The sequence below is a fragment of the Carassius carassius genome, chromosome 5 (genome assembly GCF_963082965.1).
Source record: "Carassius carassius chromosome 5, fCarCar2.1, whole genome shotgun sequence".
Lineage (NCBI taxonomy): Eukaryota > Metazoa > Chordata > Actinopteri > Cypriniformes > Cyprinidae > Carassius > Carassius carassius.
The window spans coordinates 20,489,051-20,504,820 of NC_081759.1; the positions used below are offsets into that span (position 1 = coordinate 20,489,051).

The 15,770-nt window shown below is 35.9% G+C and overlaps 1 protein-coding gene across 1 annotated transcript in view; it reads left to right on the forward strand.

Moving 5' to 3' along the window:
* Positions 1-15,770, forward strand: part of LOC132140956 (tyrosine-protein kinase JAK2-like) — a 78,551-nt gene that overhangs the window by 35,849 nt on the left and 26,932 nt on the right. The window contains exons 2-5 of the mRNA XM_059550065.1: positions 5,148-5,385; positions 6,926-7,049; positions 7,165-7,282; positions 14,711-14,856. Coding sequence (XP_059406048.1) covers positions 5,190-5,385; positions 6,926-7,049; positions 7,165-7,282; positions 14,711-14,856 — 584 coding nt within the window. The 5' untranslated portion in view covers positions 5,148-5,189. The remainder of the gene's footprint in view (positions 1-5,147; positions 5,386-6,925; positions 7,050-7,164; positions 7,283-14,710; positions 14,857-15,770) is intronic.

Sequence of the window (15,770 nt, forward strand, 5' to 3'; positions counted from 1 at the left end):
CACCCCGGAGCTGGTGTCTACCCCCTCACGTCTGAGTGAGTCTATCGTTCCTCCTTCTCTCGACCCCCTCCACTTACAGACAGTCCCTAACCAATAATATTAAATATAAAATCTTTCCTACCTTGGTTTGATGATTGATCTGGGATGTCACCAAAGAACGATTTCCTGCATCCTCCACAATTTAACTGTTAGGGGAATTTACAGTTAAAACCTAAGGACCATAAGTGTGGAAGAAAAATATGCACAACCAACCGAGAGAACCGCAGCCTTATGAGGATTGTCAAGCAAAAATCGATTCAAGTATTTGAGTGAACTTCACAAGGAATGGACTGAGGCTGGGGTCAAGGCATATAGACCTGTCAAGGAATTTGGCTACAGTTGTTGTATTCCTCTTGTTAAAGGGATGGTTCACTTTCAAATTCAATTTTGATATGTTTTAGCTTACCTCAAGGGCATCCAAGATGTAGGTTTCTTTGTTTCCGCAGTATTTCCCATTTTGATATTTTTAGGTCAAACCGTTCTTGTCTGTGTCTCATATAATGGAGGTCTATGGTCATCACCTCAAAGAGCATGCACAGAGGAGCCAAATTAAACAATTCCCCATCGTAAGTACACATTGATGACCTAAGACACGAAACGAGCGGTTTGTGTAAGAAAACGAACAGTATTTTTTATTGTTTTTACGTCTTGTACACAACCACGTCCAACTGATCGTGTGACGTTTGCGCGTGCTCTGGCTTAGTCTGCACAAGCGCGGAAAGCCCCTGAAGTTATCTCTCACACGCGCGTGTATGTCACTCATTGTTTTACACTTACTGTCTATGGTTTACACAGATTTCGGAAGTGTTACCTTTCACTATGAAGATCTCAACATATTTAGACGTACAGGAAATTGCAATGGAAGACAATTTCAATATATCAACAGACAACGTTGAATATTTTTCACAAGCATATTTATTTGAACCAGAATACACAGATCAAGTATTCAGAGCGATGGAGGAAGCATCCGCTGCAGGCAGCACATCTTCAAGCCTCAGAGAGACAGAAATCTCTTCAAAATTGGTGGTGTTTTAGTAGCAAGTGTTGTGAGATGCCAACAGAAGTGGAGAGCATATGTTGTCACGAATGGAACATAGCAATGCCACAACTAGCTACAGGACGAGGACATTGACAGTATCGCATCACACACCTGCCTGAGTGAAGATCATGAGTTTTCTCCGCTGTTGAGTCACAGCATTTTACATGTTGTGTTTTTTTTTTTGCCACGTATAAACTGGAGGCGACGTCCAAGGCCAGAGGGACCGAATGGCACGCTGGCAATAGAGTGAGTAAAGTGTTGTATTTTTATTATAATCGCAACGATTATAGGGTGCATTATAAACAAATTAATTAATTACAATTACTGTATTATATTTCAGACAGTGCAGATTGGTGGCGTATCGTGTGGTAAACAGTAAACAATGAGTGAAGTACAAACGCGAGAGATCACTTCCAGCGCTTTCCGCGCTTGCGCAGACTAAGCCAGAGCGCTCGCATACATCACATCAGGAAGCACGCGCACCCTCAGATCAGTTGGACGTGGTTGTGTACGAGAGGTAAAAACGATATAAATACTCTTTGTTTTCTTACACAAACCACTTTCGTGTCTCATGGGGTGGTCACACTGCACTTTTCGTTCCATTGACTTCCTTTCATACTCATGCGAATGCGTCAGACCGGAAACGCAAGCTCACGCGAAAATTTTTGCGTTTTGCTGCGTTCCAAAGTTCAAGTTTGGTGAACTCTGACCTGCGATGTGGGACCAGTAGAAGATCGATACGTCACTGCGTGACCTCTCTGTACAGAAATTCAAAAATGAAGGAAGCGCTTTAGCTGTAGCGCAGCGTCCTATTTTATATAATACATATTTAAAAGATTATAAAAATAAAATAAAAAAAGAAGCTGCATGGTTCGCAGTGTCAGTGGAAACAGGAACAGATGGTACATTTGAATGAGGACGTTTTATAATTTTTTATTGCTTAGGGTGTATATATTTATATAGAGAGAGATACAGAGATTGCAATATAATAATACGCTTTCGGCGCCGTCGCAAAAGACACAGTACAAGCACATATTAATCCATGTTGTGATAATTGAGGAGAGACCGTTTTATCCCGCCCATATTCGCAGCAGCGTCCGAAATAATTTTTGCACGTTTAAAGTCTAGTCCCCTTCAGGTCATCAATGTGTACTTACGATGGGTAATTGTTTAATTTGGACTCCTCTGTGCATGCTCTTTGAGGTGGTGACCATAGACCCCCATTATATGAGTCACAGACAAGAACGGTTTGACCTAAAACCTACATCTTGGATGTCCTTAAGGTAAGCTAAAACAAATCAAAATGTAATTTGAAAGTGAACCATGCCTTTAAGCCACTTCTGAACCACAGACAATGTCAAAGGAATCTTACCTGGGCTAAGGAGAAGAAGAACTGGACTGTTGCCCAATGGTCCAAAGTCCTCATTCTTGTCTCTGTGGCGGTGCGTTGAGCTCGTCATGAGGAGCGCGGTCTGGAGCGCTGTATGACTGATGCATCAGTTCTATTCAACTTTACTCCAAATATATGAACTTACCTGTTTTGAATACTTTTATATTTAGCATGTTTGATTATGTCCAAAATTAGTGTTAAATTGTTGGACTTTAAAATAAATCTACTATTGATTTTCACCGTTGACTGATTTTGCAGAACATTTAGACTGATTACCTCAGTGCGTTGATGCGGCATATTTGTCACAGGACGTGCGATATGACAGTTGCGTATTTTTATATTTAACGTTAGATAAATCAGTCAGTATGTTTTAAGTATATTTTTTCGATTATTGGTGATTCCATAGATTCACTCTCGCTCACCTGCATGGTTTAAAACGCCAAATAGTTATGCTATGACAAGAACAAAGAGTCTCTCTCTTGCTCCACCTATGCACGATAATATTGTGTATCGTTGACAGGCCTGTCGCGATAGTTGATAAATCAATTAATCGCATGATAAAAAGAAATGAGCTCGATAATATTTCCGGCTGCGATTAATTTTTCAGTTTTATTTAAATAACATAGCATGTCATGTCATGATGTGGGGTTAGTCTGGAGCGCAGCCTGTTGACAGCCCGCGGTAGAAAACAGCCTCTCCGATGGCACAGATGTCCCAGGAATAAAGAGATAACGTCTCACTAGAGTGGCCAGCTTTGGAAAGCGCCTTTTATTTGCTTGTGGATGTTTGCGTCTCAGTTGATACAGCATTGTACTTGCACAACTATTGTACTTCATTTTAATACCGTGTCACATATTTTGCAAGTAACTTCGTTGCCCTTTCTGTCGAAATGGGCCTACTTTTTGCTTGCTTCATTTGGCTTGCTCAGCTTATATGTCTGTAGGCATGTGGTTGCTTGTCTACGTGTCCAGTTAACACACACACCGCGCACGCGCGTCGTTTTCTCCTTTTTTCCAAACCGCTCGGGCAGCTGCGCTCCTGAGGCGTCTGTCGTTGCTAAGCATACATCAGCTGCAATATCCGTTACAACAAGGAAATTTAGTAATGGATTTCCACCACCGAAAAACCCTTGTTGTAATGAAGTAAAAAAAAAAAACTCTGCAGTGTTTGGGTGCACCCCATTTTTCAAAAACAATGGGGAATTTCACCCCGAAGGAAGCTGATTGATTCGGTTCTTGTCACATAACCTGGTGCGCTTGCGTCATTCTGAAAAGCTGAGATGTTTTAACTAGATGTGGTGCGGACGCGCCTGGAAAAACGACCGTGTCTCTTCCATTATGAGCACGCATACCACGTTTGAAATAACGAACTTGAGCACAAAAAAAGACGTGACATGTGAACGGCCCCCTTCATCGCTCAAAATGTTTACTTTAGGTTAACGGTTAAACCGTCAATATGAGCATCCCTAACTGGCATATAAACATAATATAACATACAAAATTAATTAATTTTAAACCACACAAAGTCAACATGTTGGTATTTCTTGCTCTGGAACAGCCATAAAATAAAAGTTAATTGATCTTTGAAAAGGTGTACATGTGTTATTATGCCATTATCATTATATTAGTTGAAACTGGTCTTAGAACGACAATATTATCGTTTATCGCGATAATTTCTTAGACAATTTATTGTCCAGCAAAATTTGTTATCGTGACAGGCCTAATCGTCGATCTCACGGGCTGACGATATGATGATTAGAAAAATGACCATATCGCCCAACACTAGGTATCGGCAAAATCCAATATCAGTTGACGACATATTATGGTATTTTTTTTTTTATTCTTGTTCTTTTTTTAAATAGGCTACTGTTAATTGAAAGTATTTGTTGTAGAGTGAGGGAACTTAAATAGCATAGCCATGTTTACAATGTTTATTGTAATGTTTGTAAACATTTTGAGTTGGCATTAGACCTATGAAATAAAAAAGTGACTTATTAATAGGCTATGTGACGTAAGCCTATTTTTTTTTTTCTCTAAAAAACTTTTTTTTATATATAAATGTAGCGGATTTTAACCACGCAGCAAGCCTTTTTAAATAGTTTGAAAAATTATTGAAAATAAATGACTTTTTAAACCGTTTAACCCCTTACCTTAAAGCGAGTGAAGTACATAATAAATAATAATTTGGCTTTCAAATATAGCGAATACAGAAACATCTGAAAAAAAAAAAAAAAAAAAACATTAAATATGGTGAGAACATGTCCATTGAGAACGGCCACCTGGTCATGTACAGATCATTACTTATTTCTCATTTCTTAAATAATAAATGATCATTGGCAGTAATTCCACTTTTTTCCCCAATTATTGCCTAATTTTGTATTTGTTTTGTTTTGTGTTTTGGTTTGGTTTTCTTTTTTTTTTTTCTTGGGGTGGTTAATATTTTTTTACGTAATTTCAAGGCTTTAAAATTTGTTGGTAGATGTGCTAAAATGAATTGCTTCTTTATAAGACTTTGGATGTGAAGTTTGAAGGTGAAATTTGCATTTGTTTCTTAATGATTTCCCTGTATTGTTTTTGCTCAACAAAATATATCAAGCAAATATGTTCTGATTTGTTAGTAGCCATCCAGTCATCTGCGGGTAATCTGACTGTGTTCTCTTTTCTACTTGTCCACCACCAGGTGAATGTTGCTCTTTTGCCTGTCATCGCTTGTGTCTCTGTGATGGACATGGAGACGGCTGTCTCTGAGCCGCTTTACCAGAACGGTGATGTCCACTATGAGGAGCTTTTCCCAAAGCAACCCACCGTTCTAAGGATCCACCTCAGCATCCGGAGTGATGCTCACTGCACCCCTCTCTGCTACCCACCAGGAGAATATGTCACCGAGCAGCTCATCATCAATGCTGCCAAGGAGTGTGGTCAGTCATGCACATCATAAAGAAAAGAAGTGATAAATGTATTTTGAGTTCATAAAGTTGATGTCAATTAGACGTTCAACACCGTAAACACTGTGATCTTGCCAGATGTAATGTGATATATCCCTTCCATGGGGTTTTTGTTCAAATGAAACATGAGTCTGTGACTAACATCTCACAGCATGACATTTTATCAGGCTCTTTCACTGTGCAATTTCATTTGATCAAAAATTGTGATGCTCACAGCTTTATATCAAACTAAAATGATTGTGTGTCACAACATTTTTGCTTTCAGTGTGAACAGAAATAGAAACGTTTTCATGTTTCCCTGGTTAGGAGACACGTGTTAAAGTGATTTTCCACTTTTATTTGTAAATGAAATATTTCACTAGATTTTATCAAATTATATTTGTGCACCTGTGATTTTTCTAGAGTATCTTTTGCTGCTGAATTATCCACTAACCTAGTTTATAATAGTGTTTTTGTCATAGATTGTGATAATATATTTTTTAATTTGTTATTTATCATTAAAATAAAGTTGTCTTTATGTGGTAGATTGTGTTTAACACACAAAAGAGTGATAATCAGGTCAACACAAAGAAGTATAGAAATTCTAAATTGATTCTGGTATCGGATTGGAACCGTTTTGGCAGATACTCAGAATTTTCAGGATTGGATCGGTTCTGAAAAAAATGATGCTGTTGCATCCCTAATTCAGACATAAATGCTTTGCACCCTTTTTCGGTAACACTTTAGAATAAGGTTCCATTAGTTAATGTTAGTTAATCTATTAATTAACATGAATGAACAATACTTTTATTACTGTATTTATTAAACTTTGGTAATGTTAGTTAATGAAAATACAGTTATTGTTAGTTCATGCTGATTCACAGTGCATTAACTAATGTTAACAAGCACAACTTTTGATTTGAATAATGCATTAGTAAATGTTGAAATTAACATAAACTAAGATTAATAAATCCTGTAGAAGGATTGTTCTTGCTTAGTTCATGTTAACTAAAGTAGTTAACTAACATTAACTAATGGAACCTTATTCTAAAGTGTTACCACTTTTTCTTCTGGCAAATAGTGTGTATGGTTTAGGCTCAAGTACCCCTTTCCTATATATATTTGTTTTGGTTTGTTTTTTTTTATGATGAAAATATCAGGTATTAATTATGCTAAATTATTAATTATCAGTAATTATTAAGTAATAATTAATTTTACCAATAAGAACTTTGAAATGTGTTTTTGTGTGTGTGTGTGTGTATTGTGGAAAAGTTTGGGTTTTTTTTATGCTTTTCAATCAAGTTTCTTATGGATGCATTTAAAAAAAAAAATAGTATACAAGTGAAAAGTAAAAAATAATATTGTAAAATTTAAATGAAAATAACAAATCGACACGCTGGCTGTAGCACCGCTGCTCAGTTAGCTGGCCATCATTACCCATCCCTATTTTACACGTGTAGGCTTTTCTAATTTTACACTGGGTATCTAACTTCTCTCATTAAACCTGTTCTTTATGCTAATGTGTTTCTCACAGGAGTTTCTCCAGTCTACTGCAGCCTGTTTGGGCTATACAAAGAAGATGAAAGTGTCTGGTTATCACCCAATCATGTTCTCCATGTAGACGAAACGGCCACTGAGAGTTTGTTATTCAGAATTAGGTAACAGACTCAGCTCCATCTTTCACTTGATTAAATTGGATTATTTTATGGCTTTTGGCTTCTACATCTCATTTCTTTCAGCCTGTGATTTAGTGACTGTGATATTTTCCATCAGGTACTATTTTCCCGGCTGGTACAGTTGTGGGGCATCCCGAGCGTACCGCTATGGAGTGACTAAAGGGTCTGAGAGTCCTGTCCTTGATGACTGTGTTATGTCTTACCTCTTTGCTCAGGTGAGCCTTCCTCACATCATCAGCTTTGTAATAAAAAAATTACCATTTATTGTGAATTAAGTTATGTTTGTGCCGTCATTGGATACTAAATCACCATAGCAATAATGTTTTACAATTACATTTCACCTGGCCTGAAATCTGAGCATATCTTGTGTAATTGAGCCCATCTATATATATCATAAAATTGCAGTTTGACCTAGTTTATCTTTTTCTTGGTTTCGGATTTTAGAGTGTGTAAATGTGAATTACTTTAGTGTATATCTGCATTGATAAAGGCCCCTATTTACTAAACAAATGATAAATTAAGGAAACTCATGCTGGCTGCTCTCTTACTCTACTGAGTGGGCTTGTTTTGTGGCGCCTGTTCGTCTTTCATCAACAGTCTGGTATGCGATGACTGTCACTGTGTGGAATGTGATTGATCTTTATATATATATATATATATATATGATATATGAGATGTCAATGATTAATCGATAAATTGTCAATAAGAGATGCAATCGATTGACCTATTTAATTTTGGGCTGCGTGCAGCTCATGCGCACTTGCGAACGGCTGTGAGTGATGGTGATGGTATATAAACACATCATCATTCATAATGTACAATTTAAGCTTTTAATGTAATTTAAACTTTAACAGTACATTAAAATGAAAACAACCGGCAAAATAGAACAAAGCCGCATAAAGGCTATATGGGTGCGAATGGCATCCCAAAGTATGGTCATGATGTAACATTTTCCTTCTTATTCCTCTAATAAACAAAGCTTTTATACCACACTTGTCATAATCAGAGCTTATAATTTGTAAATAAATAATTGCTGGATTCAAAACAGCAATTAAAACACGCTGTGACCGACACTGACAATAAATTTTCCCAGTGCATTCAATGATGTCACTAAAAGGTGACGCCACGAAAGAGCATTGTTCACAAGTTTCTGCATGGACCTAACTAGCCTAGAGCACAGGTTTTCAAGCCCTGGAACAAAATGGGATGCTTTAAATAAAATGTATAGCCTATGTAAGTAATAGGCCTAAAATAAAAATAATTTGTTTAAAAAATAATAATAATATGCAAATGATATCGGACTTAAATAATTAAGATAACGGATTTAAAACAGAAGTGTGATGGCACTCCATAAACAAGTTCATGGAAAGGAAAGGGATGACAATGCACATTCTGTTTGTTTGCTTTATTTTACAAGAGTACAATCTTCTGATTTTTATTGTGAGTTTGCACAAATAAAAGTATTTTAAAATGTTTTATATCTTATTCCAAAAAAAAATATTATAAAAAAAATAAAATAATTATGTCTCAGCTGTTCGATCGCACCGGCGCCTCGATCAAATTAAGTGCTAAAATAAAAATATAATAAAAATAAAATAAAATGTTTAATGTGAGCAGCAGTGTGTTTTTTGCTGCAGCAGCACCGATGGAAGTTGTTTACTGACTACGCAACACAGTCCCATGCGCCACAGTTATGTTTGGAATAATTGTATTTTAAATGCCATAATGTCAGTTGAAAACGGTTTTAAAATACCACAAAACCATTTAGCTGAATGCAGACATTCCATGGGGGTTGGGTTAAAATGTTTTAGTTGTGGGTTTATTTGCTGACTATTATTTCCAGAAATTTTCAGAACAATTTTATTATATGAAATGTATGGAATTTATCCCAATGTAATTAATAATGTTATTAATAGGGATGCACCGATACTGGTATTGGTATCGGGTTCGATACTGAACTGCTGTACTCGTTAAAATACCCCAACGCCAATACCACACAGCATTTGATAAGTGCCATATTCAGACAAAGAAACACCAGTAACAGAGCAACAAACAGCAGAACGGAGGTAATGTTAGAGATTAAGGATGTCTATGAAGTATGTGTATGCAGTTAATATGATGATAAACATCCTGTATTAACGCCTGTATAGCTGATGTGCGCAAGCTGATAAGCAAAGCATGCTGAGTGTATTGAGCCCATAGCAGCACACATGCACGAGCTTGTCGAGTTAAAATCCCCTATTCACAGTCATCACTAGAAAGTTTGTAGTTTGGTCGGATATGTCAAAAACAAGTAAAAGAATGCAAAAGTTACGTTACTTAATGGTAAAGAGCGAGAGTGCACTTCTGTTGCGTGATCTTTGATGTTTGCTCACTTAGCACATGCATCATTTGAATTAAAACTAAATCATGGATATTAAACAAAATTTATAAAGGCATTCATTATAAACAACATTTTTCAACCTTACACGACTTTATGGTGAAAGTGAAACTTTCATCAGCCAGTGTAAATGTGCTAGATTAGCCTATTGTACTTGTCCCTCTCATTCTGCACCAATACAAATACGTGCATGCGTTGCACATGTTTTGGTTGTTTCATGAGTGTTTCTTTATGTGAGTTGCTTTGGAATATAAATCGATTTTAATATTTAATCAATTTTAATGGGCATAATTAAGTTTGAAAATAACTGAAGGATATATCTATTTGATAAATTAAGTTAACCAACTAATATTCTACATATACTTCTATTTTCGGTACCCAATGTTTAAAAAAATCTACATATACAATGAAAATACCAATACAGGTATCGGCAAGTACCAAAAATAAAAGTATTCTATCAGCCAAGTCCTGGAAAAAGTGGTATCGTAGAATCCCTTGGTGTTTTTTTTCTTTTCTTTTTTTATACTAACGCTGGAATTATATGTTATTCATCTACATATTACATGTAGGTGTATATATAGTTTACTGGTTAAATTAAAAAAAAAAGTAATAAAGCAATAAAATTGCTGCAACAATGAAGCACAATGCTGGATATTAATATTATTGTCTGCTGTGTCTAAATACAAGTCAAAATAAAACACTAAAATCTAAAATCTAGTTTTAAATGTAAAATACAATAAGGAAATTACTTTTACCCTCTGAGGTCTAAGGGTATTTTTGGAGCCTGGAGAAGTTTTGTCATGCCCTGACATTTGTGCTTTTTTCAGTTGCTTATAAACATCTAAATGGCTAAAGTCTCACTGTAATCAGCACAAACTGGGCTATAATAATATGTGAGCAGCATGTATGTACATGATTGTGTTTTTGAGAAAAAAAAGTTATGCGTGGTTAGTGAAAAACTAAAAATGTTAAATCACTTGAATAAGGCAAAAAAAAAACATACAGACCATTGGTTCCCGGGACTTTTGAGAACTGCAGCTTGTAGCCTAGAATTTTTCTTTCTAAATTATGTGAAAATCATCTTGTTTACTCACAGAAAATTATATTGATTTACATTTTCTAAGACACTTTTTGTTTGTAAAAGTTATATGCAAGTAGGCGTCAACTATCATGAATATCATTGTGATTTACACCTGAGAAGACAAAGGCCCGCATAGTGAGCTGCATAATGAGCCTTTCAGTCAGGTTTGTGACTGAGAAGAGTTACAAGAAAGAACGTGAGGACAAAATAAATGTATATAATTTTATGTTTGTAGTTTATTTAGAATATATTTAATTATCCCAAAACATAATTTAATATCAACTTGCGAGTGCAGATAAACAGTTTATTAGGAACAATCAAAGCTGACTTTCAAAGCTGAATTTTTTGCATCATTACTCCAGTCACACAATCCTTCAGAAATCCTTTTAACAATCTGATTCTCTACAAAAAAGGAAAAAAAAAACATTTATTGTTATTATTATTATTATTTTTATTTATTTATTTTGGCGGGGGGGGGGGGGGTAAATTGAAAGAACAGCATTGTTTGTTACATTTGTTACGTTTACATTTATTTGTTGCATTTATATTTACATCAAGTTTTGAATGGTATAGTAGTGTATATTATTATTCAAACTTCATAATGTTTCACTTGATTATACATTTAGTCAGGAATTATAGTTTGAAAAAAGTCTAACTAGTAAAATGTTTACACATTATGTGAAAACTAGTACATGTATTTAAATAAATAAAAAGAGACTTACTCATGTTTATGATCTCTGCTGAATAAAGTGCTTCATTCTTTTTCTCTGAGGAAATCCAAATCCTGAGGAAATCCACATCACATCTTTTTGGGGTGAATTATGTCTTTTCCTCTCATCGCGAAGCAATCAGTAAAATAAAAAACTTGAACAGTCTCGCTGTGTTGTTTTCTGTTGTATGGGCGTATTCAAGCCGCGCGCTTCAGTGAAACATTAGCATCTGAATAGCGCGCTCAGCGTGGGGGCGTGGTCACATTAGAAGATAATGAAGGGAGACGTGAAAAACGGACATTGCGTTGTTTTCATATGGATAACTTTATCACAGAATATTTGTTTTTGGCAGCAGTTGTTTAGTTTAAAAGTAGACATGTCAGGCTTTCTATAGATATATCTCTCCTGTCTCTTCGTTGAGTATTCACTGAGTAACAGTTCATTTTAATGACGCATTTGTAAATGAAGATCACCGCAGACCAAGGCTGTAGACAGCACACCTTGTTTGTTATCTTTATTTATTAGTTTATTAGTGCTATAAGTGAGCATTAGCAAGCTAATGGAAATGCAAAAGTTGAGGAAATGGGCCGCACAATTAAACAATCCAGTGTTGACCAATAATAATGAGTAAAAAAAAAATCTCAAATTTTATATTTTATATTTTATATTTTCTCAGATTTTATATTTTAAAGCCGGTTTTGTGATAAGTAGTAAATCTCCATCACCTGCTCTCAGGTGGAGCATTTACTACACCGAGCCGTAGTTCTCTTATAAGCTTCGCAAATTTGCGTTCATAATCACAGACGATGTAATCGTAGGATTATGAAATCAACAAAATTGTTCACGATAATGACAGCTGTTTGCATATCTTCTCAGTGAACTATGGCTCTGTGTAGTAAATACTGCTCCATCTGAGTGCAGGTGAAATTGAATTTGCAATTTTATTTCTATTAATTGTGCATCCCTGCTTAAATTTCGGTTACTATCACTGTGGCCCATTTTATTCAGTGACCAAAAAACTCATGGGGAAGCCATGTCTCAGCGGAAGTCAGATGACGGTCATGTTGAGGCCATCTACGGAGAGAGCAGGCTTATGGTGGTTTAAGATCAAGCTGTGATGTGTTTGGAGGTGAACTCTATCTAACCCCGTTGGATTACATGGGTTTATGTCCTGTAAATGTGCAAGTCAGACACAGTCAGGAGTCATTTTTAAACAGGTTGTTGAGGCAGCAGCTTAGCAGTGTCATCTTGTGTACACTTGTCAGTCAGTCTGCGGCTGCCCTGTTTGTGGTTGATGCTTTCAGTGTATGTTTGCTTTTAGTTCTGATGTGGTTTTCTATGGAACACTCCTATTAATGCACATGAGTGTCGTAGTTGTTAGTTTACAATAAAAACAGTATTGTTTGTTTACTGATGCTCGTTTGACATAACATGTTTAATAAATGGTGTTTTTTGGTGTGTACCCCGTAAGCCATAGTGAGTAAGTGTTTTAATATAAACTTAACAATGCTTCTAGTGCTATGCTTAACAATGCACAATCTAGACCATTATACCTGCCAGGCCAATTAATTGGCTGGTAATTAGCATTTTGAGAGTTGGTTACAGAAAATGTGCCAGATTGGCCAAACACTAGTAGTCAACAGTCAGCCTATAGACAGCCCGGTAAATTGACAGTGGACATGTTCTGTTTATTAGTCTGTATATTAACAGACTAGTGTTGTCAAAAGACCCGGTACTTCGGTTCCAAGTCGGTACTAAAAAAATTAAAATGTCATGGTACCAGGTTTCTGTAAGTACCGGTGGTACCGAGGACCCGTTCAAACCCGATTCGGGATGCATACAGCGCTATGATTTCCGCGAAGCAGAAAACGCGGCCGGAATCTCAAAATCCAGTCATGAAAATTAAACTTACATTTTAATATGGACAGTCACGGAATTTGTCAAAGTTGGCATAAATTAATCAAATCAAATCTCCATATGGACCAGTATCTGTAAATGTTAAGCCGCAAAAGTTGGTTGAAATCTGCATCCTGCATGTTCTGCGTGCATGTCTCTGTGTGAATGAATGAATGGTTTGTTTACTACATAGACTGAAGCGCAAGACGCCTGCAATAATGAGGACATAAATACACAAACAACATCACCAGAACTGTTCTGAGTCACTTCACAAGCATTTTACCGTTTCATTTGAGTAAAACGAGTGTCAATTTAAAGGTATTCACGGAAAACCGTCAAAACAGCCTCTACATTGCGAGTAAATCACTCGCATATTTGAATAAATTTTACTCAGGGCGACTAAATTATGTCTATTGTTAGCCATTGGCTAATAAATTCTTAGATTTTACTCGCCAGTGTGTGTGTGTTCGAGGCTATTATAAGATTGGCGCAGATATATTTTCACTCGCTGAACACTGACTGAGCACTTCAGAGTTCTCTCTCCATCAAGCGATCTGTACTTTTCAATTCATCTCAATGGACGCACAGTAAACCTGTATTTGCCTCTTTTACTGTCTATGGTATTTGCCGGTTATATGCCGGAAGAAGATATGCCGGTTTCTCCGGTAGTGGGTGGAGCTAATGCGCAAATGGCAATTTCATTGGCTGGCGCTCATCTATTAACGTCCCTGTTTTGATTTCAGCAAATCAGTTCGACCGGATGCAGACAACGTGATTAATATTCATGAACCAGCAGCTCATCAATCCATAGTGCATTGTATATTGTTAGTATGGTAGTAGAATTAGTAGTATTATTATCTTTTAATAATAATTATTATGAACTATTACTATTTTTTTTTTTACAGAAACCCTCAATGAACAAAAATATCTTAAGCATCACCACCAGTCTTAAGTTCAGATAAATGACAAATATGCATTCATTACAAATTCATTTTTACATAAAGTCATTGTGCTAGAAATATTACTATTATTTTGTAAAATGTATGTGATACTGCTACTACTGTTAATTAAAAATTAATCACACAATATTTCTTCCATGTTTTAATTTTAAAAGCAAATCCCCTTTATTTACCAAAAAATAAAATGTTTACATTTCATAAATCAAAAGACAAATTAAATTTGGGTGAAACTTATTTAATGTTTTTCATAATTATATTACTTGTAGAAGAACTTTAAACTCAATTGTAAAAAAGTATAAAGAATGGCATTGGTTTTTTTTTTAGTGATAAAAAGTTATTTTTTTTTAATTAGCATTTTTTTGTGTTTTGCTTTGGTACCGAAATTGGTACCGAGAACCGCGGATTTTCACTGGTATCGGTACCGAATACTGAAATTTTGGTACCGTGACAACACTATTACAGACATATAGTTAATTAAATCATTTTTAATGTTTTTATTTATTATTTTTTTTCAGCAAGGACACTTTGAACAAATTGATCAAAATTGACAGTAAAAACTTTTAAAATGTTAGAAAAGATAGTCACACAGATGTGGGTTTTTCCTTTGTTTTATGCAGTGGAGGAGCGACTTTGTAAACGGTTGGGTGAAGTTATCCATTGCCCATGAGGTTCAGGAGGAGTGCCTTGGCTTGGCTGTGCTGGACATGATGAGGATTGCTAAAGAGAAGCAGTGCTCCCCACTGGACATCTATAATAATATTAGGTACTAGTAATGTGATGACCTTCTTAATATTTAGGCTTGTTAATGCCATTTATATGCTGTGAGGCTGTGAAAAGCTATGGACCCATTTGCCTTTTTTCTAAATATTTCTAATTCCTAATCTATTATAGACACACCCTAAATAATTCATAATATTCAGCATTTTAGTCTAATACTTTAGATTAAATGGTCATTAAAGGGATAGTTCACCTAAAAATTCAGTCAGTTTCTTTCTTCTGTTAAGGACAAAAACAAGATATATTTACCACCAAATATTTGACAGTAGCCACTGACATCCATAATATTTTTATACTATGGAAGTCAATGGCTACTATCAACCGTTACCAGCATTCTTCAAAATGTTTTTGTGTCTGTCTGTCTGTCTGTCTGTCTGTCTGTCTGTCTGTCTGTCTGTCTGTCTGTCTGTCTGTCTGTCTGTCTGTCTGTCTGTCTGTCTGGAACAACGTCCGGGTAAGTAAGCGATGACAGAATTTTCACTTTTGGGTGAACGTTCCCTTTAATATCTTGAGAAACATTTGGTCAGTTGGGTCTAAAATTGTGATTTGTTCTGAATACTATAGTATAATTAGTTACCATATTCATGTTATTATTTAATGTAAAATTGTCATGTTATTTTAAAGAATACCTCCATTGGTCGGTGCCAGTAGTCATGCCGGTTTTGCACCACGGATATCCCGAGCTCAAATCCTGACTCGAGGACCTTTTCCCACTTCACTTCCTGTCAGTGCTGATCTGTCCTATCATAATAAAGGCAAAAAAAAAAAAAAACGTAGTTTCTTCATCATGGTCTTTATCATTATAATGCTCCCTTCCTCTCCCTGATTGGTATTTTCATGTTTGTTTGCACACTGTCACGAGTTTAAGCCTTTTGAGTTGGTAATGGTGTCATGGTAAAA